The following is a 27,027-nucleotide window of genomic DNA, read 5'->3' as shown; positions in this document are numbered from 1 at the left end:
TTTACACTTCAAGCATTTCTACTTTCGGACTAGCTCCGCATGTGACTGCTGCCTATTGTCCTGGACAGCACATGTCCAGAGCCTGACAGTAATAGCTTGGGTATCTGTGCAGACCCAATTCTCGGGGGGGGGGGGGTGGGAATCCCCTCTAGTAAATCAAAACCAGTGCTTAGGCATAAGTATGCATGGACGTGAAGGAAAACACCAGCCAAGTCGACAGTAGAGAATAAATACAACAAATGTAATTTGGATCAAAGTGGAATGTTATACTCTCGCATCACAATACTGATAATATAGGAACACAAAACTTTGCACAAGATAATGAACCCCATTGCTAAGGTGTAACTGAGAGTAAAGTGAAAAGTGACTCTGCATTCTCAGTCTATCTACCTGGCTGCCCCTTCGCAACTCCATCCTCTCATCTCCTCGTGAAGTTCTAGTTTAGTACAGACAAAATCCCCATCTACTGCCTAAAACCTCAATACGCCTCAATCACCAAGGATGCTTTGTGGTCAAGGTTGGCTCTGACAGTTTCTAAGATTTGGGAGGACTCTAAGGGGACAGAACTTTGGTAGTGGGTGCGGGGTGGGACTATATTCCCGCGGCACATGGGAGCAGCATGGGCGGCACTAAGGGAGCTCCGTGTCTGGTGTAGTGGTGTTTCGATGTTTCCTCTTTCTCCTGTCTCTGTATGTACTATTTTTCTCTCTCCGGCCCTCTCTAAAGGTGGAAGGATGAGGGAATTGGCCCAGGGAAAGTCACTGAGTGGTCATGACACACACGTGTGAGACCCCAGCTACAGCTTAGTAACAACATAAATGCCCAACGACATAAATTCCTCAGCCTTGAAAGTCTCCTTTCCTGCTCTCTAACTCCTATTTCTTTTTTTTAAGTTTTAAGTTTTTTTTCATTTATTTATTCCCTTTTGTTGCCCTTGTTGTTTTATTGTTGTAGTTATTATTGTGGTTGTTACTGATGTCGTCGTTGTTGGATAGGACAGACAGAAATGGAAAGAGAGGGGAAGACAGAGAGGGGGAGAGAAAGATAGACACCTGCAGACCTGCTTCACCGCCTGTGAAGCGACTCCCCTGCAGGTGGGGAGCCGGGGGCTCGAACCGGGAACCTTACGCCGGTCTCTAACTCCTATTTCTTTTCACCTTTTCATCCCCTCTTGGAATCGTTCCTACTCACAGCTGGATGATTATTCCATTTTTACAGCTCTAGCGAGCTGTATCCATTTCCTGGCATACATTCTCGTTCTACTGGCCATCCTCACTCCCTAAATAATCTCTCCTATTAGCACTTTTGAAATAGATATTGTACTGTTAAAATATTCATCTATATCTTCAACTGCTACTGCAAACACTCTTCTTTACATCAACTGAAGGCTGGGTTAACCATAGTAGACTCTTTTCCCTTACAGCCCTAGGGACAGAAAACACCAGATGGATATCTTTTTGTAAAGGAACATCATGACTTCTCGGTACTCATTTTTCTCTGAAGTTTCCACTCAAGCAGTGCGAACATCTTGCTAGTTCCCTATTAACTAAAGAACTAATAAAATCTTTGCTCATATTTATTTTTAATTTATATGTACCCCCATTTTAGGGTATTTTTCATGTGAAGACCAGAGGAGACAAGTACTTAGAGGTCCAAGAAATATGGATGTTTCACCAGAGGAAGGCAGGCACTGTTTCTCTTATCTGAGAGAGAAGAAGAGGAAAAAAGAAAAGAAACTCATAAGTAATAATAGGTGTAGGTGTGACTTAGAAAGGAAGTGGAGGAGCCAGGTGGTGGCACACCTGGTTGAGCGCACATGTTACAATGTGCAAGGACCCAGGTTCGAGCCCCCAGTCTCCACCTGCAGGGGGAAAGCTTCACAAGTGGTGAAGTAGTGCTGCAGGTGTCTCTCTCTCTCTCACCCTCTGTATCCCTCCCTTCCATCTCAATTTCTGACTGTCTCTATCCAACAAATAAATAAAGATAATTTTTAAAAAATTAAAAAAAGGAAGGAAGTGGAGAGAACCAGGTGGTGGTGCATCCAGTTAAGCACACATATACTAAAGCACAAGGACCCGTGCAAGGACCCAGGTTCAAGCCCATGCTCCCTACCCAAAGGGAGGAAGCTTCACGAGCAATGAAGCAGGTCTGCAGGCGTCCCTCTGCCTCTCTGTCTCCTCTCCCCTCTCAATTTCTCTCTATCCTATCTAATAAAATGGGAAAAATGGCCACCAGGAGCAGTGGATTCGTAATGCTGGCACTGAGCCCCAGCGATAACCCTGGAGGCAAAAAGAAGAAGAAGAAGAAGAAGAAGAAGAAGAAGAAGAAGAAGAAGAAGAAGAAGAAGAAGAAGAAGAAGAAGAAGAAGAAGAAGAAGAAGAAGAAGAAGAAGAAGAAGGAGAAGAAGAAGAAGAAGAGGAAGAAGGAGAAGAAGAAGAAGAAGAAGAAGAAGGAGAAGAAGAAGAAGAAGAAAAAGAAAGGAAGTGGAGGTGATACAGTAGAAAAATGGGCAAATATATATATATATATATATATGTATGTATCTCCATCATAGATATGTAGATACAGATAGTTATAAACATAAAGTCAACCCATATCTGTGACCTTGAGAGAACTACCGCAGTTTCCATTGGAGGGGGTGAGGACACAGAACTCCGGAATTATACTTTATGAAAGTATACTCAGGGGCAAGGCGGGAGCTAATCTGGTTAAGCACATACACTGCAGTGCACAAAGATGCAGGTTCAAGCCCCTGGTCCCCATCTGCAGGAGGAAAGCTTCATGAGTGGCGAAGCAGGGCTACAGGTGACTCTCTGTCTCTCTCCCTCGTCACCCCTCCCCTCTCAATTTCTCACTATCTCTATCCAATAAGAAATAAATAAAATATTTAAAAAGAAGTATACTCCTATTACACTTTAATTTTGTAAATCAACATCAAATCACTAAGGAAAAAAAGAGTTAAAAAAGGAATATAAATGGTTTTAAGGAGTCGGGCGGTAGCTCAGCAGGGTAAGTGCACAAGGCGCAAAGAGCAAAGAGCGGAAGAAGTATCCCTTCAAGCTCCCGGCTCCCCACCTGTAGGGGAGTCGCTTCACAAGCACTGAAGCAGGTCTGCAGGTGTCTATCTTTCTCTCCCCCTCTCTGTCTTCCCCTCCTCTCTCCATTTCTCTCTGTCCTATCCAACAATGACGACATCAGTAACAACAACAATAATCACTACAACAATAAAATAACACGGGCAACAAAAGGGTGTAAATAAATAAATAAATAAATAAATGTTTTTAAAAATTAAAAAAAATAAAAATAAATGTTTCTCTTGATTTAAAACAAAAGGCAGCAGTCTAAATTTGTCCCTCAAAATTCCTGACATTTAGCAAGTCATTGATTCTTCTCAACAGCTTTGAGAGAAGAAGCCCATGATCACTTCCATTTTACAGATGACAAGAGGAAATTTAAAAAAGAAAAAAAAAAAGGTAAGTACATTTTTGTATCTTCAGATAACCAGCAAGAAGCAAAGTCAAGATTAAAATCTAGCCATTTGGACTCAATGTGATGAACAATCACACACTGTACCGTACAAGGTGCTGTTGTCAAAAGAAGACAGCACCAAATATTCTTAGCTAATATTTAAACCAGGGTTGTTCAACCGCAGCATGACTGCCATCCATGGCTGAACAGCTCTTCGCTGGGAGCTGCTGGCCTGGGGTTAGTAGGATGCAAATCTAACTTCTTCTTTTTTTTTAATATTTATTTATTTCATTTTTGTTGCCCTTGTTTTTTTATTGTTGTAGTTATTTACCATCTGTGAAAAGCGACTCCCCGGCAGGAGGGGAGCCGGGGACTCGAACCGGGATCCTCACGCCGGTCCTTGCGCTTCTCACCACGTGTGCTTACCTCACTGCGCTACCACTCAACTCCCGCATATCAAACTTCTTCTACCTGCTCCACGCTGGTGGCACCCATCGGCCCAGCTGTGACAATAAAAATGTCTCTAGACATGGCATATCTCCATGGAGGCAAAATTGCCTACTGAATGACAACCACTGAGCTACACTAATCTCTAACACAAACTAACAAAATGATCCCTGGACATTGTAATGCATGAAACTCCGAAGAAAAGAGAGAATGAAGTCTTCATTATCTATGAGGACAGGTACATCCGTCATCAAGTTGCTTTGCCAGGTGACAGCAAACTGAAGGTAAATTCCGTGATGGTTACCTGATGGCTGACTGAACCTCAGCAGCAGGAAGGGTGTGATTACTCGTAGGGTCTGTAACCACAAACCAGAAGGACACTCGCTGAGTCACATTGCAAAGCAGGACATGGGAAAGTCTGCAGGTAATGGGGAGAAAGAAACACATTATAAGAAAGCAGCAGCTGGCGTTAGACCACTGAGTCCCACGTTATTTCCATCTTAAGAAGCATTTTATCATGAAGATATGATACACACAACAGAATGCCATTCAGCCGATAGAAAGATGAAGTTCTGCCATTATAAACAACATAGACGGACCTCGAGAGAATTATGTTTAGTGACATAAACCACATGAAAAGCTGGGTAGTTGTTCACATATGTGACCACATATGTGTGTATACATATAGATAGATACACGTAAATATTTAATCAAAAAAAGAAAGCAATTGAAGAAAGAAAAAAAAGTCTCCATGATTTCACTCATATGTGGTAAGCAGAGGATGAAACTGATGAATTAAATAAAACAAAACCGAACTTTGGGACTCTAAGATCAATTGGTGGCTATCAAAATGGAAGGGAAGAAGAGGGGGATAAAGGGTCACACATGCTGATTTTAAATCACACACACCTGAAACTTACGTAATGTTAAAAGGTAACATTAATTTGAATAAATAGGTATCTTTTATATGTATAAAAAGCCACTAGGAGTTCCAGAAATAAGGTAACTACTAAAAAAAGAAAGTCAACCAGGGCCTAGGTGGTGGGGCACTCGGTTGAGTGAACGTTACCATGTGTAAGCACCCACCTTCAAGTCTCCTGTCCCCAACTGAAGGGGAGGAGGCTTCGCAAGTAGTTAAGCAGTGTTTAACTGTTCTCCCTCTCTACCTCTCCCTTCTCTCTCAATTTCTCTCTTTCTACATTCAAAAAGAAGGACGAGGTGAAGAAAGAGGATAGAAAGTTAATCAATGGGGCCCATGACTTTGCTAATTTTTCCTGAGCCCAGCAGTTAACATACAGGTGGGCTTAAAGTACTGTCTGGGGAGATGGTGTCAGAGTTGGAAATGGGACTAGAAAGCTGGATCAGGGAAGACAGACCTACTAGCCTTTTTCCAAAGTGGAGACCCCAAATCTCATCTGCTATAGTCTTACCTTAGATTTCTGATTATTAAATAATTTGATCTGCTTTATATCTTACTGTTTTTTTCAGTCACCAAGTTGTATATGCTACCATGACACCAACCTGACTTCCCTGACAGATGACCTCACCAATGTACCCTGGAGCCCCACTTCTCCAGGCTGAGATTATGGATCAACCTGTCAACGCCCATGTCCAGCAGAGAAGCAATTATAGAAGCCAGACCTTCCACCTTTTGCACCCCATAATGATCCTGGCTCCATACACTCAGAGAGATAAAGAATAGGGAAGCTTCCAATGGCGGGGCTATGATACGGAACTCTGGTGGTGGGGATTGTGTGGAATTGTACCCCTCTTATCCTATGGTCCTGTTGATCATTATTACATCAGTAAAAACAAAATTTTAAAAGAAAGTTAATCTATGGAAAGCACAGTGAATCTCACTGCCGATCACATCAGCTAACAAGGCCTGATTTGGCCTTGCTCTGAACCACAGGAGCTTGGGTTCCCCTATCGTTTCAATGTCTGCACATGTGCCTTCCATCTCTCAGATTCAGGCCCAGTCTTGATCCAATACTTGCTAGCTGGACAGTGTTTCTGCCCCTCTCTCCTGGAGTGCTAGGGATGGTGGCAACATCCTCTGGACAATGTTATGGCAGTTACCTGCATTCCAAGTGTAATTTGGAAATGTCTCATTCTGCCTTGTATACAAGAATTACCAACAGAGATGACAAGGAGGAAATGGTATTCATGCAGAGAGCGAGATATATGTGGACATAGCAAAGTGGATATTTACAGCAGTCTATTTTCAAACAACATTGCCGACACTAATACGTACACATCCCAAAAAGTTTATTTTCCTAAGATTACAAAGTTACATGAGTGACCACCCCACAAGAATTAAACAGCTGTTTTTCTCTAAAGGATCGTCCGAGTGCGTTGTGTTCATTTTCACAATGCTGAGAGCTCCCTCCTGACCATATTCTGTTAACTACCCTCCCCCCCTTAAGCGCCAAGTACAAAGCCAAGCACCCCATGGCCCCCGCACCCAGAACCACGCAGCTGGCAACAGCCTGGCAGCTGGAGGCCCCAGCGCCGAGAGCAGGTGTGTCCAGTGCGGACGCCGAGTCGCCACGTCGCGAGCGGGGCTGGCGCGTGGGGGCCCCGAGGCACAGTCGCCACTGACGTGTCGGCACCCACGCGCTCCGTTGCCTGGCACCCAGCGGGCACCCCGGCCTTCGAGACGCCCAGCGCCACCCCGGAAGCGCCGCCAACATGGGCAACTGCCTGAGCACACAGGTGGGCAGCTACCTGGGCACCGCCTCGGCCGCGCTGACGCCCTCCGCCTGGGCACTGTGGAGCCCGGAGAGCCGCCCCCAGGCCTGCCAGGCCCAGCCGGGGGTCCCGGGGCCACCCCCCGACGCCAGCCCGCACCCCGATGCCCCGGCCGCCTATGGCCCGGCCCAGGAGGGCGAGCGCGACATCCAGCCGGCCGGGCCCTGCAGGAGCCCCGAGGTGCTGGGAGCCACCTGGCCGCGCCCGAAGCGCACGCTGAAGCCCAAGCCGCGGCCCGGCCAGGCGCCGCAACCCCCGCGCTCCCGCAACCAGCGGAGCCTGTGGGTCACCCCGCGGCTGCGGGGGCGCCTGCCTTCCGTCTGGCGCCGACGCCCCGACCCCCAGGCCAGGCTCTCCCACCGGGCGCTGCGCTGGCGAGCCAGGGCCAAGATGAGGCTGGACGCTCTCCTGGAGCTCGACGGGCTCCCACCCGACCCCAGCCGGGCGCTCAGGCGCCCCTTCACCCGCGCGTCCGCCTTCCAGCCCGTGTGGACGCGGGACGAGCACGGCCCGAACGCCAGGCCCTTTGTGCCTTGCCCAGGGCCCCTGATGACGGCCTCGGAGCGCCAGGACCTCGGCCCGCCCGCCAGCATCCCGGCCCGCCGCCCCACGGCCCCCAGGCCCCAGACCCCGCCGCCCCTGCCCACACCGCCCGCCACGAGCCCCGCACCCCGAGACTCCGGGGACTCCGGGGACTCCGGCTCACGCCCTGCCTGAGCCACCGAGCCCACGTGGCCGTGGCCTCCTCCAGCCCTCCCCGGGGATGCAGGCAGGACTGCCCCCTTCCCCACTGGCACTGTGACACGGGCTGCTCCTGAATTAAAACAGCTGCTTTGCCATCACACACTCGCCTTCTCTTTCTTGCTGAGAGGCCTGCGTCGGGCCACCTCCAGGCTCGCCTTGCCTTCCCCTGCCCCGGGTCCTCGCTGCCGGCCACCGGCCTTCCATTGGGTTGGAGCACAAGTGCCGGCCTCCACCTTCCAGGCCCGCTGCCACCCCAACACTGGGGAGACGACGACGGGCATCCTCGGCCATATTCCCACCAGAAGCTCAGGGGGGAGAGAGAGGGTGCAGGTGACCAATGTGGCAGCAGAGGAGACTCGCTGGGTGACGGTGACCTCTGCTGGCTGGCTCCAACAGCCCAGCCTGGTCTCCCCAGATGTGGACTCCAGTAGGGCTCCGACTTCCAGACCAGCAGGCACACGTGCCTTAAGTTTGGCAGAAGCCTCTCTCCCCAGTCTGTAGGGACAGGGACAGGGACGGGACGGTGCCTCCGCGGGGCGTGAACTGCGGCTCCTGGTGCTTGGCGTCTTTGGGGTCAGAAAACTCCAAGCCTCTCTCCTTTCGTTGCTTTGTAAATACCTTATTCACTTACCTTGGAGGGTCTCCTGCAGCAGAGCGTGGCCACCAGAAACCCTTAGGTGAAACCAGGAGGGCGCCCCTGAACCGGAGCTACAGGCGTCAGCAAGGGGGTCAACCCAAGCCCATGCTGGGAAGAAGATGGGGAGCACAAGCGGGGGCAGGCAGCACGTGCCGTGTGGAGAAAGTGAACAAATGCCAGGTAGTGGCCGTGGCCCAGTGGAGGCGGCCACAAGCCAGGACGCTGTCCCTTGCTCACTCTCACCGCATGGTCCTTTGTATGTACAGCCTCTGGGAATGTGATTCCCACAGCGTGTCCAGTATTCCCCCTGACTGAGTCCGAGGACACACAGAACAGAAGTGAGGCCCTTCTCCCCTGGAGCTTGCTTTCCAAGGGGTAGAGACAGGAGAGAAGCAGGTGCAGGCAGCCAGCAAGGAAGCAGTGCTACTGAGGACAGCGAAGCAGGGGCGTGGGGGTGCGAGTTGCACCAGTCTAGCAGCAGCGCAGCTATGACTCCAAACACCTGCTCTGTTCCCATCACTGGGAAATGACACTCCCTCCTACTATGAACTTGACTTCCTTAAATGTATCTGTGCGCCACTGAATGGCAATGAACTTTTAAATATAGCATTCAGGAAATAATTAGTTTATCTACTTAGAAATAAAGATTTTAGGAAGAATGAAGGCAGACCAAGTTTATTAAAAAAAAAAAATGAAGATGGAGAAACTCACAAACCAGACCAAAGGGAAGTCGCTTCCAGGAAAAAAAAAAAAAAAAGGACATTAGTTCTAAAAATAGAAAGTCTGAAAAAGTTCAAAGTCTAATAATATTTGAGCCGCTGTTCATTTCTTGAGTTGGTTCTGTCTGTCTGTTTACAGCTCTTTAACAGATGACATTAAGGACATGATGGAAGGCCCAGAACTCAGTTTCTTGGTGCCACTGCTCTGAGTGTTTGACCAGGGTGATTTCTACTTATGTGAGACCGTCTGCCCTTCTGTGAGGCATCTTGCAGCATCCCAGTCTCTACTCACTGGACGCCAGCTGCACGTTCAATTGTGAAAGCAAAATGTCTCCAGAGATTTCTAAATATTTCTGGGAGTTTGATAATGATTGGTACACATGGCCTCTATGTTTTTTCTTTGCTAGTCTTGTGAACTGAATTTTTTCAAATACAGTATACATGCATACATAAAACCAGGAGCAGAGTCATTCTTTTGAAAATAATCTGGGCAGAGTAAAATATACAAGATTAAAACAAGGCAATGGATTGATCGACAGTCCTTACTGGTTTCACTGACAGAGATAAGATATACATATGTACTCTGAAAATAAAAAAATAGCTATATTCAACTGGAAGATACTGGTGTAAGGGCAACATAAGGATACTCTAATAATTATTTAGTGTTTAAAATTAGTGCTGTTATGTATCCAAATCAATCACCTATTTATTGGGATACCTCCATGTTCAAGTATTTTTAGGAAGCACCGTTTCCCTCATTTCTCTAGGATTTATCTTGGCACTAGTGAACAGCTTCTGCTGCTGAGGGTCTTCTTGAGAAGAACATGAAGTATCCCTCCTACATGATGGTTCTGCCAAGACAAGCAAATCTAAGATTTTAAGCAAACAAAAAAAAGTAATCTTGCACTCTGTAGATATCACCCATAGAAATATAGTTGTCAAGATGTGTTTATGCTTTGTTCAGATGCAGGGCATTGAACCACAATGAGTAGCCTACTTCTTAAAGTAGCAAGGTTGTGGGAAAGGGTCAGGGGAAACACAGCCCTGCTTCTGGAGACAGCTGTAAGGAACAACTGTATAAGGAGACAGAGACACCCTGGGGGCTGGGCTTCCTCCTTGTCTGCATACTGCTTTGAGAAACAAGTGACATCTTCGCTGCCCCATGAGAAAGGAACTGAGGTCCCACAGGAGATAAAACCCGTCCACTATGGTCATTCTATCAGGCTTACTGTGGAGGTCTGTTAGATAGTCAAATATATCATGATAAAGAGGAAGAGGAAGAAATGGGCAGGGAGGAGCTGTTTTCTCGTGTCTTCTGCACCAAGCAGATATGGCCTTGGTTTAAGAGTCAGGGTGTTATGACGTGTGTGTGTGTGGGGGGGGGGTGCCTCAGTATCTAAAGCAAAGAACTTGTGGGCATAAGGTCCTGAGTTCCATCCCCAGCACTGCATGTGCCAGAGTGATGCTCTGGTATTCTCATCCTCCTCATCCCCAGGCTCTCTTTCTCATGTATATACATAACTAGATATGAAGCATGCTCACTCCCTCACTCATGCACAAGTATTTACTAAGAACTAATACCATGGTTAGGGATGGTGAGAAAGAGTTCCTGCTGCAAAGCCATTCACATTTCATGACCCTGCTCATAAATGCCACTTGTAAAAGCCTGGAGCTACGGAGATGCTTGCAAACCGAAGTCCGAGGCTTGAGCCCACCAGCAGATCAAACACTATATGGATGAAGACCGTGACTTTGCAAGCTGTCAGAATTTGCACACAATACTCCTGGGTTGTCCCTAGTTTTTGTTAGGAGGGTCTCTACCCTCTTCCCTAACTGAATTTCACTGTCTCCAAAGCAAAGACCACTCCTTAACATTTTCTCAGCTGCACTGTCACTAGGACCATCTGCATGTCCATCTGAACACAGTAGTCTTCTCTGGGCCCTAGGACATGAAAACAAGCCCAGGGTCTCTTCGGTGCTATCAGCCCTGTATTCCTGCCATATGGCCCGTGTGGCACTCAGTGAATGTGAAATGAATGGGTTAATAATGTGGAATGGTTAGTTGTTTCTACCACACACTGCTTCTACATTATTCCAAAAAGAACAAACTCAACTGGGACAAAATTGTATTAAGAGGAAAAAAATGAAGAAATGAAGGCGCTAAATGAAGAGACAGATAAACTACAACTATTGGACTTTTTTTTTTTCAGAGTAAAAATGGTGATTTCACCATTTTCAGCCCATCTTAGATGGAGTTTGAAGAAATCATGTGAAGTGAAATAAGTCAGAAATAGAAGGATGAATATGGGATGATCTCATACACAGGCAGAAGGTAAAAAACAAGATCAGAAGAGAAAACACTAAACAGAATTTGGACTGGAGTTGATGTATCGCACCAAAGTAAAAGACTCTGGGGTCGGGGCGGGGAGTTCAGGTCCGGGAACAGGATGGCAGAGGACATAGTGGAGATTGTACTGTTGTGTGGAAAAAAGAGAAATACTATGCATGTACAAACTACTGTATTTATTGTCGACTGTGAAACATTAATCCCCCAATAAAGAAATACAAAAAGGGGGGTTGGGCGGTAGAGCAGCAGGTTAAGTGGACATGGTGCCAAGTGCAAGGACCAGGATAAGGATCTCACCTCGAGGCCCCGGCTCCCCACCTGCAGGGGAGTCACTTCACAGGTGGTGAAGCAGGTCTGGAGCTGTCTATCTTTCTCTCCCCCTCTCTGTCTTCCCCTCCTCTCTCCATTTCTCTCTGTCCTATCCAACAACAACAAAGGCAAGAAAATGAGGAAAATGGCCTCCAGGAACAATGGATTTGTAGTGCAGGCACAGAGCCCCAGTGATAACCCTGGAGGCAAAAAAAAAAAGTGAAAATAAATGTAAAAAAGAAACATAAAAAAAGAGAAAAAATGGATAGAAAGGAGGGAGAGGGAGCCATGGCGCAAAGCATGGGGACCAAGGCACAAGGATCCTGGTTCAAGCCCCTGGCTCCCCACCTGCAGGAGAGTCGCTTCACAATTAGTGAAGCAGGTCTGCAGGTGTCTGTCTTTCTCTCCCCCTCTCTGTTTTCCCCTCCTCTCTCCATTTCTCTCTGTCCTATCCAACAACAACACCAGCAATGAAAACAATAACAACAACAATGACAACAACAAGGGCAACAAAAAAGGGGAAAATGGCCTCCAGGAGCAGTGGATTTATACTGCAGGCACCAAGCCCCAGCGATAACCCTGGAGGCAAAAAAAGAGAGGAGGAGATTAGTCCCCCAAACTCACTCCATCATAAGTATTCAGACAATGTGTAAATACGGAGACTCAAGCATACAGAGAATCCTGACTATTCAGTAGACAGAACAGCCAGGAGGAAATGTACCTGCATGTAAAGTTGATGCTAAAAAGGAAGTAATATGATGACTGCCTACACAGATTTCAGTATCTATTTAGCAACCAAAAGATAAAACTCCTTTTCATTATAGATTATGTACAAATAGTGTGATTTCTTTCGTGATTATGCTTGTAAAAATGATAACAATGAATGCCCAGCAAGATTTGCAAAGAAAATCAATAAACGAAAAGCACGTGTTGAACTAAACATGCCTCAGAGAAGAGAAGAAAGATCCTATAAGTTCTACCATCTGCAAAGCTTCCTCTCTGGGGGTACTCTCATGTAGTGGCCAGGGAGGGAGGGGATTTCAACTCTGGACTTGATGTGTGGCATGAGTGTGCACTCAACCAGGTCAGCCATCTCCCAGGCCCTAAACATATCTGGAAAGTGTGATTTCATATAATAAGCTGAAATGCCATTAGCACAGCTAAATATTGATAGAAAAAAATCTCCATTTTAATTTTTTTATTTATTTATAAAAAGGAAACAATGACAAAACCATAGGATAAGAGGGGTACAACTCTACACAATTCCCACCAATTCCCACCACCAGAACTCTATATCCCCTCCCTTGATAGCTTTCCTATTCTTTAACCCTCTGGGAATATGGACCCAGGGTCACTGTGGGGTGCAGAAGGTGGAAGGTCTGGCTTCCGTAATTGCATTTTAAGTTGTTCAATTTAGACAGGTCTGATGGGATTCTTTGAATTCACTTCAGTAATCGTTTTGACCAACTGTTGTTTGTTTCCAACCAGGAGATGACTCTGACACATACACAAGTGGCTTCTTTAAGCAAATCAGTCAGAAGAGGTGAGAGTGCCCATTCCTCCCCTCCAGTGTGGCGAGCCTGGTCTGACAGTAATTCTCCAAGACTTGGCTGCACTGCCATCTCTCCTCAGCGGTGCTAAGAATCAGGCTCTTGTTTCTGGAATCCAAAGGACTCCATGGGAGCTGGGCTGCTGTTTCACAAGCACAAAACTGTTAATCCCCTTAGCGTGGATACAACAGCCTGTTGTTCCTTTTTAGATCACAAGACTTACCCTGGAATAACGGGGCAAAGGAAGGAATCCATGACATGCCCTACACTGTTTAATTCCAAAAGAGGATGGCATGCCTGAGTTGGGCTTCTGCCTCTCTTGCTGAAACATGTGGCGATAAGAAACCTGGTCAGTAGCAAGAAAATCACTTGATAGCAAGTTGCATTAGAGATGCGGTAGAATTCATAAAGATGGGGTACAGATGTTGGATTCTCAGGCATGAGGCCCTGAGTTTGGCCTCCAGCACTGCGTGTGCCGGAATCATGCTCTGGTCCTCTCTCCTCTCTTCGTTGTAAATAAATCTTTTTTTTTTAAAAAAAAAAGTTAATTTTTGAAAGAATTGTCTTTCTTTTGTGACATTTATTCTTCACATAATTTCTTTTTTCCTGGGTGTAGGCCTGATTTTAGCCAAGATTTAAGTGTCAAACCCTAACACTCAGCAGGCTTTCAGCAAAGGTTGCTTCTTTCTATGGACCCAGATACAGTAAATCAGCTCAACAGATGGGCTCAGGAGACCACAGAGAAGAAACAGCTTTGCGTTTCTCACAGCTTTGCCTTTGGAAGCTCTGCTCTCTCCTCCCTGCTCCTTGACAGCAACCTGGGGCAGAGTGGAGCCTTCTAGTCACTTCTACCTATTAAGAAGTTCAGGCTTCATGGGGCAGGGTTGGGGGAGGGATGGGACATAGTCTTTTGGTGGTGGGAGTGGTGTTTATGTACACTCCTATTAATTTGTAGTCATATAAATCACTATTTAATTAATATCAGATGGGAAAAACTGATTGTATGTCTCAAACTTTTTAAAGCACAGACTGAGTCTTTTTAATACATAGGCTGAGTCTTTGATATGTTGACTCTCTTAGAAGCCTAGACCAGGGAGAACAGAAGCAACTGGTGGCACAGCTATATACAAATAATGTCAAAGGACATAAATTATGGTGATGTTGTGTGTGATACAGCAAATCCTAACAAAGGGATATTCCAAAGTTAACCCAATTGCCAAATAATGTGATTATAGCAATAACTATCTATTGCCTTCTTAACCCTAAGATAGCAGGAACCTCCCGTTTCTCTATAGAGCCTATATTTCCCCCAGTCCTGGTACCTCTAGGGTGGGGCTCACTTTCCTGCATGCTTCTCTCAAGTCATGCCAAATGATATTGCATCCACTGATCCCAACCTAATCAACGTAACAAGTACCACCTCAGCATGCTTCACTTCAGACTGTGTCCAGAGACATCAGGCGTGGAATGTCAACCCTTCACCCTCATTACTCGGGTGAGACCTTTCCTTTCATAGTATTCTCTAACTCCATTCCAGGTGGTTCACTTCCTAACAAAGTCCCAAAACCTAGATATAGACCAGGTCCCGTGAGATAGAGCGTATGTTCACATGTATCCATAAATGAGGGCTAAATATGTACCTGAAAGCAAAAGTACACAACAGTCTGTAGTGAGTCAGTATAAAGTTCCTAATGAAATAGTGTCTAATTAGTCTTAGATACCCTCCTCACCTACCTCCTATTACAGTTCTCTCACTCACTCCAAAGCTAACCTTAGCAAAGCAAGGACTGCAAAAGCTGAATAAGGGCAAGAGACTGGCATACTTTAACGATGACTCTTTAGTCACTATCAGGCCACCCCATCAGCTGGGGCCCTATTCGGGGAGTCCTGAGATTCCCAAAAGACATGATGGGCCTAAACCTCGAATAAACCCCTCTCTCCATTGTTACTGGTCATCTCTATCAGGAACAACAAAATGGACCCCTTTGTGAGCCTACCATAGGACCTTGCCCTCAACTTGGATCAACAACGGTAGAGACTGTTCCATCCTCTGAAGGGAGGATGGACAACATACTCTATGCTACACCTGAGGAAGATGGGTCCATATTGGGGCAGCTTGGAATGTTTCTACTCATGACCACAGAATGTAAGCTCAGATCTACAGGGATGCAGAAGTCACATAGGCTCCTAAGCTTAATATGGGCCCCAGACCACATCAGATCGATGGGGTTTACAATAAACAATATTTATACCCCTTTCCCATATTAGGGAGCTACTCTCTTCCCCGATCCAGCTTTCTCTTCCTTTTCCAGCCATGACATCATCTCCCCAGACAATAACTTGGATCCACCTGCATATCATATTTCAGGCTCAGGGGAAAAAACAAAAAAAATAAATAAAAAACTAGTATAGCCACAAGCCCTTTGAAATATAACTAAAATATGCCTACTATCTATCTACAAAATGGAGTACCCCCCCAACTCTTTATCTGCACTATTCCAGCCTTTAGGTTCATGTTTGGCTTTGTATGTTAACTCTCTTTTCAGCTACCAAGTTTCAGATGCTAGCATGATGCCGACCAGACTTCCCTGGATAGTCAACCCCACCAATGTGTCCTGGAGCTCCACTTCCCCAGAGCCCCACCCTACTAGGGAAAGAAAGAGGCAGGCTGGGATCTGTCAATGCCCATGTTCAGCAGGGAAGCAATTACAGAAGCCAGACCTTCCACCTTCTGCACCCCATAATGACCTTGGGTCCACACTCCCAGAGGGATAAAGAATAGGAAAGCTATCAGGGGAGGGGATGGGATACGGAGTTCTGGTGGTGGGAACTGTGTGGAGTTGTACCCCTCTTATCCTATGGTTTTGTCAATGTTTCCTTTTTATAAAAGAAAGAAAGAAAGAAAGAAGAAAAGAAAGAATATAGAGGAGGAGGAAGAAGAGGAGGAGAAGGAGGAGGAGGAAGAGGAGGAAGAGGAGGAGGAGGAAGAGGAGGAGGAGGAGTTCAGGCCATTGTCACCAAAATCTGATTCAAACCACCTTCTTGCTCCAAGCATGCTCACTTTCCAGCACGGGGCCTGGGTGGTGCTGTCTTTGGCTGCCCTGCCCTGCTTCTTCCTGTTCCCTCTACTCTACCCCCAGCCCTGATCAAGGTTTTATTTTTATTCAAGGAAGGGAAAGGTAGACAGAAGGAAAGGTAGTTCTTCTCACTTTGCCAGGGCTCTTCTGTCACAATGGCCCTCATATTCTCCATGCAGAGTACACTCATGGGAGTCTCTGGAGACCTGTGTGGGAACCACTGTCCTGCCCTTGGTACACTCTGTACTTGCCTTGGTACACTCTGTACTTGCCTTGGTACACTCTGACCCACCTCTCTTTTTCCTTATGGGCACCTGGCCAGTTTGGCTTGACTGCTTCCTTTGCCCAACAGATGCATGGATCTTTTTGCAACCCTACTGACCACAGGAACACAGTCCAGTACAGACTGTCACTAAGTGGCTATCCCAGGAGGCTACGGCCAGCCTTCTACCATCACATTTCTCCAGGAAGAACAGGCAGGTATAGTCTCTACTCCCAAGTGCTGTCTCACTGACAGAGCAGAAACAGTCTCCAGAAGTCCAGGTGCTGAGAGAGTTCTGAGAATTTCTGCAAAGGCAGCTAGGGAGGTGGTGCAGTAGTGGAGCCCAGGACTCATGTATGCCATTGCACGTGTCTAGATCACGCTGTCTTTCTCTCCTCCCCCAGTCAACCTATTTTATGGAGTAGAACTATCTCAGCCCCTTGTGCAGACCCCACCTTCAGCCTCTCTCGCCCTCCACAGTGAAGGTGAACGAACTAGATCAGCTTTCCTGTCAGAGAGCAGAGAATCTTTCTTTACAAATAACAGTCCTTTGTACCAACAAAACAGGTTTCCAAATGTGAAAAGGCATCCTCAGGAGGTACAGAGCTCTGCCAATAAGTGAGCAAGCCTGGTACTATAGTGGGTACTGGGTAGACAGAGAAATGAATACTTCACACGCTCAGGTAAGTGTGCCTGAGTATCACCAGTTCTCTGCAATAATCACAAATGCAGCGGGGTGAGCGCACATGCTACTATGCACAAGGGTCTGGGTTTGAGCCCCCACTGCCCACCTGCAAGGGCGGGGGGGGGGGACTTCCTGAGAAGTGAAGCAGATCTACAGGTATCTGCCTTCCTCTCTCCCACTCTCCTCTCAATTTCTCTCTGTTCTATCTAATAATACGAATGATTTTTTAAAATCCTGACCCACTTGCCAAGCTGCAAATGCTATCTCCCTCCGGCCCCACAGCCACCCGAGAGGCAGCCTCTCGGTGAAGTCAGTTCCAATCTGGTCCTGCATTTGGCACTCACTTGTCCCCCAGGGCATGCCTATCCGTGGAGTGATGCAGCCTGCCTGGTGAACCGTTTTTCAGCACTTGGGTCTCACTGTCTAACAGCCTGGCTTGCTAGGCAGCCTTCCCCACTGAGGCCCCAGTGGCAGCACTGCTGGAAAACACAGCCCAGCCCACATGGTCCAGCCCTTCAGAGAAACAAGTTGGTTGGTGCCCTGATCTAGTGCAGTAGTTTTCTTTTCTTTTCTTTTTCCAACTGGTATTGGCAACAAAAGTTTCTATGTAATATTCTGCACCCTATTTGAAGTAAAACACCTTTGCAAATAAACCAGATCAGATATTCAGACTCCTATGATACCAGGTTCTGAAAAAAATAATTCCAAAAATGCATTCCTTAAAATTAAGCTCAAGTGTTGAATATTTAAGTTAACTCTTTATAAGGCATTTGGGGGTGGGGGGGTGGCACACCTGGTTGAGTACACATGTTACAATGCACAAGGACCTGGGTTCAAGCCTTTGGTCCCCACCTACAGGGGGAAAGCTTCACAAGTGGTTAAGCAGAGTTGCTGGTGTCTCTCTGTTTGTCTCTCTGTTTCTATCTTCCCTTTCCCTCAATCCCTCTCTGTCTGTATCCAATAAATAAATAAAATTATTTTTTCCAAAAAAGAAGACATTTGATTTACAAGGTGAAATAGAGGTACTCAGAGAAAGTCAGCTGCACAATGAACCCGGAAATGTATAAACCTGCTCAACAAGAAGAGCTAGACTTTGTTAAGGATCTTTTTAAAACATTTTAAAAGATTCATTTATTTTATCTGATAGGACAGAGAGAAATTGAGAAGTAGGGCAGATAAAGAAAGAGAAAGAAAGGGGAGTCAGGGGGTAGTGCAGCGGGTTAAGCGCATGTGGCTCAAAGCGCAAGGACTGGCATATAATAACTACAACAATAAAAAAAAGGGCAACAAAATGAAATAAATAAATATTTTTTAAAAGAGAGAAAGAAAGAAGGAAGGAAGGAAAGAAAGAAGAAAGCCACCTGGAGAGCTGCTTTACCGCTCATGAAGCTTCCCCCTGCAGGTAAGGAATGGAGGCTTGAGCCCAGGTCCTTGCGCTGGGCAGTATGTGTGATTGACCAGCTGCACCACTGCCAGGCCCAGGGCTAGAAATTTTTTTAAATACTACTTGAGGAGTTATCACTGAGACACAGCAATCAGGTTTTCTTCCCTGCCCCCTGTGTATTCTCTTTTCAATTGTTTGTAATACAGCCACCTACTCTTTATGGATTATTTTTAAAGTTATTTTCTTTTTCTTTTTAAAACTTTTTAAAATTGTTGTTGTTGTTGTTGATGTCATCGTTGTTAAGATAGGACAGAGAGAAATGGAGAGAGGAGGAAAAGACAGCGAGGGGAAGAGAAATATAGACACCTGCAAACTTGCTTCACCACTTGTGAAGCGACTCCCCTGCAGGTGGGGAGCCCGTGCTCGAACCAGGATCCTTATGCCGGTCCTTGCACTTTGCACCACGTGTGCTTAACCCGCTACGCTACTGCCCAACTCCCAGTTATTTTCTTTTTTTAATGTTTTTATTGCCACCAGGGTTATTGCTGGAGCTCAGTACTTGCATGACTTTTTTTTTTATTCTGGTGCCCATTTTTAAAAATTCTTTCTTTATTTTTTTAATATTTATTTACTTATTTATTCCCTTTTGTTGCCCTTGTTGTTTTATTGTTGTAGTTATTACTGTTACTATTACTGATGTCACTGTTGGATAGGACAGAGAGAAATGGAGAAAGGAGGGAAGGACAGAGAAGGGAAGAGAAAGACGCCTGCAGACCTGCTTCATTGCTTGTGAAGCGACTCCCCTGCAAGTGGGGAGCTGGGGGCTCGAACCAGGATCCTTATACCGGTCCTTGTGCTTTGTGCCACATGCGCTTAACCCGCTGCACCACCACCCAACTCCCTTAATTTTTTATTTTATTTGATAGGACAGAGAGACATTAAGAGGGAAGAGAGAGACAGAGATGGAGAGAGACAAAGAGATACTTGGCAGCACTGTTTTACCACTTGTGAAGCTTTCCGCCTGCAGTTGAGGACCAGAGGCTTGATTGTGGATCCCTGTGGATGGTACCAGGTGCACTTACCTGGGTGCACCACCACCTGGCCCCGTAAAGTTATTTTAAAAAATAGCTGTAGGTAGTCGGGCGGTAGCACAGCAAGTTAAGCACACGTGGTGCGCGAAGCGCAAGGACCAGCTTAAGGATCCCGGTTGGAGCCCCCGGCTCCCCACCTGCAGGGGAGTCGCCTCACAGGTGGTGAAGCAAGTCTGCAGGTGTCTGTCTTTCTCTCCCCCTCTCTGTCTTCCCCTCCTCTCTCCATTTCTCTCTGTCCTATCCAACAACAACATTAATAATAACAACAATAGAACAGCAAGGGCAACAAAAGGGGAAAAATTAATAAATATATTTTAAAAAATAGCTGTGGAGGGTAGAGGGTAGATAGCATAATGATTATACAAACAGACTCTCATGCCTGAGTGGTATCTCCCACTGTGTGTGTGTGTGTGTGTGTGTGTGCTGAACTCAGTCTTCACACACACACACACACACTCCCGTATCTATGGCCTTGGGAGAACTATGGTGGTTACCACTAGAGGGGGCTGGGGCACAGAACTTTGATGGCGGGAGTGGTGTAGAGTTATACCCCTATTATCTTATAATCCTGTAAATTACTATGAAATCACTAATAAAAATATGATTTAAAGAGGGAGGAAAGTTAACAAGGTACAGTGGGAGATACCAACAGTGAGCTGCGTCTAGAGGTGCTTAGGGTAGGGCCAGGAGGTGTCCCACCTGGCTATAGTGCGCAAAGACCCAGGTTCAAGCCCCTGAGCCCCACCTGCAGAGGGAAAGCTTTGCTAGTGGTGAAGCAGGGCTGCAGGTGTCTCTCTCTTTCCCTCTCAGTTTCTGTCTCTATCCAGTAAATAAATAAAGATAATAAAAATATTTTAAAATAAGATATTTGGGGTGTGGCTACAAACTGATTTGTACTTCATCACTACCAAACTAGTATGTTGAAACCTAACTCCAAATATTACTATATTTGCAGACACAGTGTATAAGGAAGTAAAATATGGTTATATGAGGTTACAAGGATGGATCCCTGGTACATTAAATTTCTCATAAGAAGGGACTGTCTCTCCTGCTCCCATACCCACAAAGAGGGGGTCAGAGAGCACCCAGAGAGGTGGCAGCCACTTGCCTGCAAAGCAGAAGAGGCCTAAGAACTAAACCTACCTTTCCAGCATCTTATTTTTTTTAATAACTTCCTAGCCTTCAGAACAAGGATAAATAAATTTCAGTTAAGTCACTTCCCTTTTGATATTGTGTTATGTCAGTCTCTGAGTAGACTAGTAACAATGAGAATTATGTTCTCATCTATCCATCTCTCTGCAAGAAAAATATGTGTGCAATAGAAACGTAAAAAGTTTTCAACATTTGATACACTGGTTTACAATATTTTCCTTCACAGTGCCTACTGAAGAAAGCATCGTTGGCAGGCACATGATATAAATGGCAAGCTGAGCTAGGTTACATGATTTTTAAATGCTAAGTTAAAATATGGATCCCTTAAAAATAGGCTAAGAAATTACATTCAAGATGTGAGTTTGAATTAATGCACTGTCCCAAATAATACTGCAAAAGATTCACTGCTCACTTACTCTGTTGCTTCCCTGTTAGGAACTTTTCTCATGGAAAAAGCCACCATCGCTCTGAAGAGGTATTCCTCATTTGTGTCCCAGACGTACTGGAAGAGAAGTGTAACAGGAAATGCAAAGTGAAAAGGCATGCTGCGGAAACTCCTCAACTGGAAGCAAACTGGGGCTGCAGTGGTCTTACTTTCCCTCTCCTCTCTCACATACACTAAAGACTAAAGACCACAATGCATCATGTCACTACAATGTTCAGGGCAGGGTCACTTGGGCAATCTATCGTTTAAAGTGTGGCTGCATTGTCTTGTTGAGAAAAAGAGGGTGTTCTGACATCTCATCTTGGAAACACACACATAGTACTCTGTCTCTCTTCATAAATTCACTTCCTCTATTAGCTTCTTTGTCTTTATTATTACTGGTGGAGTTTTTATTTTCTTAGCTGGAAACTTGAGTGTGTGTATGTTATGGGTTGAATTGTGCTCCCCTGCCCCCAAGTTTATATGCTGATGTCTTAATCACACAGTTATCTCCGAATGTGACCCTATTTGGAGACAGATTTACAGAGATGATGAGGTTAAAATGGGATCATTAGAATAGGCCCTAGTCCAGTCAGACTGATGGCCTTGTAAGAGGAGGAAATTAGGGCACAGATATGTAGAAAAGGAAGGCAGTGTGCAGAAACTAGAAGACAGCCATCTTTAAGCCAGTGTAATCAGCCCAGTATAGATCCTTCCTCAAAAAGGAACCTCAAAAGGAACCAAACCTGTTTCCATCGTGATTATGGAAAATGAACTTTGCAGACCTAAGGGGTGGGGGGCCGGTGGGGGGAAAGTATTAGGGGAAGTTGGGAATCTAGTGCTCTGTAGTTTGGTGGAGGTGAGGTGAACTGACACCTTGGGGAAATGTGGAATTGTACTCCTGTGATGACAACAATCTTGCAAAAAAGAAAATCCTATAAATTAATATTTGTACAATAAGGAGATATTTAAGATGGAAATAAATGGCTGTGGGGCTGGAGAGACAGCATAATGGTTACATAAAAGACTCTCATACGGGAGGCTCTGAGCTCCCAGGTTCAATCCCCAGCACGACCATAAACCAGAGCTGAGCAGTGCTCTGGTTTCTCTCTGTGTCTCTGTATCTTTCTCAATAAAAATAAATTAATTAATTAAATACTCATTTAAAAAAAAAAAGGCCTGTGTGGTACTTTGTTAATGGCTGCTATAGCAGACTAATGTGACTGACTGCACATTTTAGGTCAGTAAACAGGTGTAACTGGAGGAAGTCAGAAAACAAGGCTTTCTGTGGTGAATTCTCAGTGCATGCTGGTCTACTCCCAATTGTCTAGGAATCTTCCATGCTTATCTGTTCATCCTCTCTCATGGCTCAGGACCTCTGAATCTCAGCACTTTCCCTCATACCTCACTCTCACTAGATGCTCTTGTTCATAATTTATGGAAAAATTTCAAGTCATCAATTTAAACTCCCCTGTCCTCCTAGCAGCAAATACAAAACTTCTCCACAGGTACACTTCCCATACACATCTTTCCCAGATGGGAAATGACTGTGCCAGCCACCGTCTGTACTACTTAGAAGCTGAACTACTTAGAATGCTTCCTCCGCCCTTCCGTGTATTTGACTCTGACTGGAACCTGTACATTGACTTTGAAAGAATATTTAATTAATTTACTGAGAAATAGAGAGAACCAGAACATCCCTGGTCTATGTGATACCAGACACTGAAGTCAGAAACTCATGTTTGAGGGTCCACACTGCCTCACCCACCGCACCACCTCCTGGACTGCTGCTATGCAACGACCTTTCGTGATGCTCAAGCCTCTCCCATTAAAACAGCAGTCAAACCAAATCACTTCACTTAATCCTTCTTCTTCCACCTACTGCTCTCTCCTGCCCTTCACAGTCAAAATTCTCAAAAGTGTTGTCCTGGGTTGTTGGGGAGCTAACAGTGTAGTTGTATGAAAAGCTTTCTGAGGTTCTGAGGTCACAGATTTAGTCCCCAGAACCACTGTAAGCCAGAGCTGAGCAGTGCTCCCGTTAAAGCAAAACAAAACAATGTCGTCCAGACTTCCTTCTTTATGAGCTCACCACTCACTTATTCTTAGTCTCCACGATCGCCCTTCCAGACCTGCTGCTCCACAAAAAGATTTCTCTTTCAAATTAAAAGTGATTTTTCCCGTTGCTGAACACAAGTCCTTGCCAGTCTGTTCCTGCTTAGTCATGCAGTACTATTTGATGGAACAGCCTGTCATCTTCCAACACTCTCTTCCCTTTTGTTTTTCAACACTCTTCTACATTTCTGCACATTTTTTTCTGTCCCTTTGCAGGTCCGCCCCATTCTACAAGCACTTGCGTTTCAAAGAACCTTTCCCAAAGCTCTATGTTGGATCCGCTCTCCTTGTCACTATTTACTTTTTCCCCTCTGCATCCTCCTAAACTCCAGGATTCCACTATCATCTTAGTGTAAGTTTAACTCAGGGATGTATATCTCAAGTCAGTTTTGTCCTGGCCTATTTGTCAAAAAGATCACAAACTCAACAAATGCAGAACTAAAGCTGTGGCTTTGAAGCCTGCAGCTGGCTCCCTGGCTCTTCATAGGTTAAATCCCACCTAGTTGCAGAATTACACATCATAGTCTCATCTCCCTACATGTCACCTCATAGCGATGACTCTCAAATCCTTCATTACTCTCCTCCTGTCAGACCACTGTTCTCCAATCAGCCCTGACCTCTTCTCTGCATGACTCCCACGGCTTCTTAAATGGTTCTGCTTCCTTCGTTGGTCCCGTCAGCCCATTTTCCACACCAAGAACAAAGTGTTCATGAATTCTGCCATGACATCGCTTCCCTGACACTCCCATTTGCTTTAAAGATAATGACTGAATCCCCCTAATCCAGTTCTCTGGCCTAACTAACACCTTCTTTCTCTCTAAGCTGTCACTTGCTAAGCCTCTCCCCACTGCTCCAGGGCCAGACACACCAGTCTTCCTTCCATCCCTCACACTCACCAAGTTCTTTCCTGGAATAGGCATGGGCATATTTTATTCTCACTGCCCTTTTTTCTTTACTCATCCAGTTCACTTCAACTGATTTTTGAGATCTCGCAGCAAGTGCCAGGTTCTGAGGCCCCTAAAGAGGCCAGAGCCCTACATGTGCTCTTTCCCGCGAGACTTGTCGAAACTGCACATTTCCATTGGATGTACTGAATGTTTAAGGGCAAAGACAAGCCTGACTTTAGCTGTCACTGAATTATCAGAATCCAGCCTGGCACCTGCCCTCAGAGAATCCTGGAATAACCCAGGGAGAGAAAGTGGATTCTGCAGTCGGATTACATGAGTTTAAATCTTAACCTTCACTTGCTGACTTGAGACCTCAAGCAGCTCACTGGAGTTCTTCACACCTCAGTTTTCTCATCCATCAGATGAGAATGGGAATGTCTGTCCTACCTTCCTCAAAAAGGCATCATGAAGACTAAAGGAGAAGGCAGGAATAAGTGCTCACCTAGAAAATAAACTAGGTTCTCATAAAAACTGACTGTGTAGGGAAGTCGGGCGGTAGCGCAGCAGGTAAAGCACAAGGACCGGCCTAAGGATCCCGGTTCGAGCCCCCGGCTCCCCACCTGCAGGGGAGTCGCTTCACAGGCGGTGAAGCAGGTCTGTAGGTGTCTATCTTTCTCTCCCCATCTGTCTTCTCCTTCTCTCTCCATTTCTCTGTCCTAACAACAACAACATCAATAACAACAATAACTACAACAATAAAACAAGGACAACAAAAGGGAATAAATAAATAAATATTTTTAAATTATTTAAAAAAAAACAACTGACTGGGAGTCAGGCGGTAGTGCAGCGGGTTAAGCACACATGTCGCAAAGCGCAAGGACTAGCGTAGGGATCTTGGTTCGAGCCCCCGGCTCTCCACCTGCAGGGGAGTCGCTTCACAGGCGGTAAAGCAGGTCTGCAGGTGTCTATCTTTGTCTCCTCCTGTCTTCCCCTCCTCTCTCCATTTCTCTCTGTCCTATCCAACAAAGACGACATCAAGAACAACAATAATAACTACAACAATAAAACAAGAGCAAAAAAAGGGAAATAAATATTTTTAAAAAAATTTAATTAAAAAACCTGACTGTTAAAGGCTGTTAGTCATTCTGTGATGAAAACAATACGCCGGTGACTGGCCCACAAGCAGAGCACTTAGAAGGTTTTTAGCATTCTGCAACTGTTTCTAAGCAGAGGCACCTTCATGTCACTTTCCACCAGGGAAAAATTTCACAGACCCCCTTGGGACACTGAAATGAAAATTATTAATTGGTTAGTCTTTACTATTCACATGGCTTCATGACCCCTATGAGTTATCTTTCAACTTCAAAGTAAAAAAATTCCTATTTTTACTCTGATATTTGAGAATTCAAACAACTTCACATTTGAATTGGAAATATTTTGTGCTATGAAAGACAGTCAATCCTTTTTCAATGACCAGGAAATTGAGACTGACTGCACTGAAAGGCCACGGAAGGGCGGCGCTGAAGCCTAACCCAGACTTGGGCTCCTAACTCAAGCTGCTATGGTTCATCATGTTGGATTGAGACATTCGAGTTTGATGAATTGTTTGGTATAGCAAAAAGCTTCATGTGCTGCCTATTATATACTGCACTTTTACATTTAGAAAATACCATATTAGGGGTCTTAAGGAGCAACCTCAAGATCACTCTGCAGAAAGGCCATTGTCAGAGAAAGCAAAGTATTCATAACAAACAAAAGAGAACAAAAGCATGAGGGTTCTCCACTTACTGCTTTATCTCCCAGAGCTGTCTTGATACTGAGTCTCACTTTAAAAGCATTTTTTCCACCTGCCAGAAAGAAATGAGACAGCAATGTAAAATGATCGAATCTGCCCCAAGTAGTCTGATAAATCCCATTATTTAATGCAACTGTAATCAACAGAACACAGAAATACAAATTGTACCAAATGGTCTTGAAAATTTAACTGCAATCATTTTAATTTTAAAATGTTATTGTCAACATGCAGAACAGGCTCAACTTTCAAGTCACAGCAGGTTCACAGATTGAGAAAAATAAGAGAATCTTTGCATGAAGGATGTGTCAATCAGTTAGAAAACTGTTAATCTATTTTAATGTTTCAAAGCTACATACCTGGTTGACAGAGTTCAGCACTAATAGCAGTAATCAGAAAAAAGAGCAACCACAACATTCTTGCAGAGTGGAAAACACAAGGCAAAGAAAGAGGGGAAAATCCACCCTCCACTTAAAGCTGCCTTAGCCATTCTGTGACCCGGATTAGAATATCAGAGAAACAAGCCTGTCACCACCTAAAAGGTTTAATGATTAACTCCCATCATCTGAGTTAATACTTTGATAGAGCGAGTCCATCTCTGGGTCAGTCATTTACAAAAAGCTGTTTAGAAAACAGATTACTAGTTGTTCTTTCCAAACTCTACCTGCAAAGAATGTTTCCTCTGTTGACTGAAAAGTTGGAATGCACCTCCACCCCCTCTACTGATGTTTGATCAAGCATACCACAGAAAGAACGGAGTCCTCTCTGCAGTTTCCTTGTCAGTAACTTGTCCTCTCAGGGCTGACCCACCAGGCTCATCCACAGATCCAAAGGCTGTCTTAGCGTGGGAACAAACACCATTCCTTTCTATCTCTGTTCAACAAAGGAAGCTCTTCCCTTCTGAGAGTGGCCTCACCTGACTCACACCACAGCAGGATGACAAGCACCTGGGGGCAGCTTCCAACTCAGAGGGGTGATTCTGCTCAGTCCTTAGGTCAGGCGGTTATGTGGGATGGAAGTCCATGAGACAGGGCAGTGCTGGCCAGTGGAATGTTCTGTGACGATGGAAAAGGTCCTCGTCTGCACTGTCCAATGTGGGAGTCACTTGACACAGGTGGTTATTGAACATGGGAGATAGAGAAGTGTTGCTGAAAAAGTGAACTTTGTAATGACTCGAGTAGAAGAAACA

General features: G+C 45.3%; 1 protein-coding gene across 1 annotated transcript in view; it reads right to left on the bottom strand.

Moving 5' to 3' along the window:
- The window catches only part of CLTRN (collectrin, amino acid transport regulator), a 40,427-nt gene extending 14,107 nt beyond the window's left edge, over positions 1-26,320 (bottom strand). The window contains exons 1-4 of the mRNA XM_007538618.3: positions 26,198-26,320; positions 25,835-25,893; positions 21,040-21,125; positions 4,220-4,333 (exon numbers count right to left, since the gene is read on the bottom strand). Of these exons, the coding sequence (XP_007538680.1) occupies positions 4,220-4,333; positions 21,040-21,125; positions 25,835-25,893; positions 26,198-26,255 (317 nt within the window). The 5' untranslated portion in view covers positions 26,256-26,320. The remainder of the gene's footprint in view (positions 1-4,219; positions 4,334-21,039; positions 21,126-25,834; positions 25,894-26,197) is intronic.
- Between the last annotated feature and the right edge of the window lie 707 nt (positions 26,321-27,027).

This window comes from Erinaceus europaeus, chromosome X, assembly GCF_950295315.1.
Source record: "Erinaceus europaeus chromosome X, mEriEur2.1, whole genome shotgun sequence".
Classification (NCBI taxonomy): Eukaryota; Metazoa; Chordata; class Mammalia; order Eulipotyphla; family Erinaceidae; genus Erinaceus; species Erinaceus europaeus.
The sequence above is the reverse complement of the archived record's forward strand: the minus strand, read 5'-3'. Positions and strand labels throughout refer to the sequence as shown.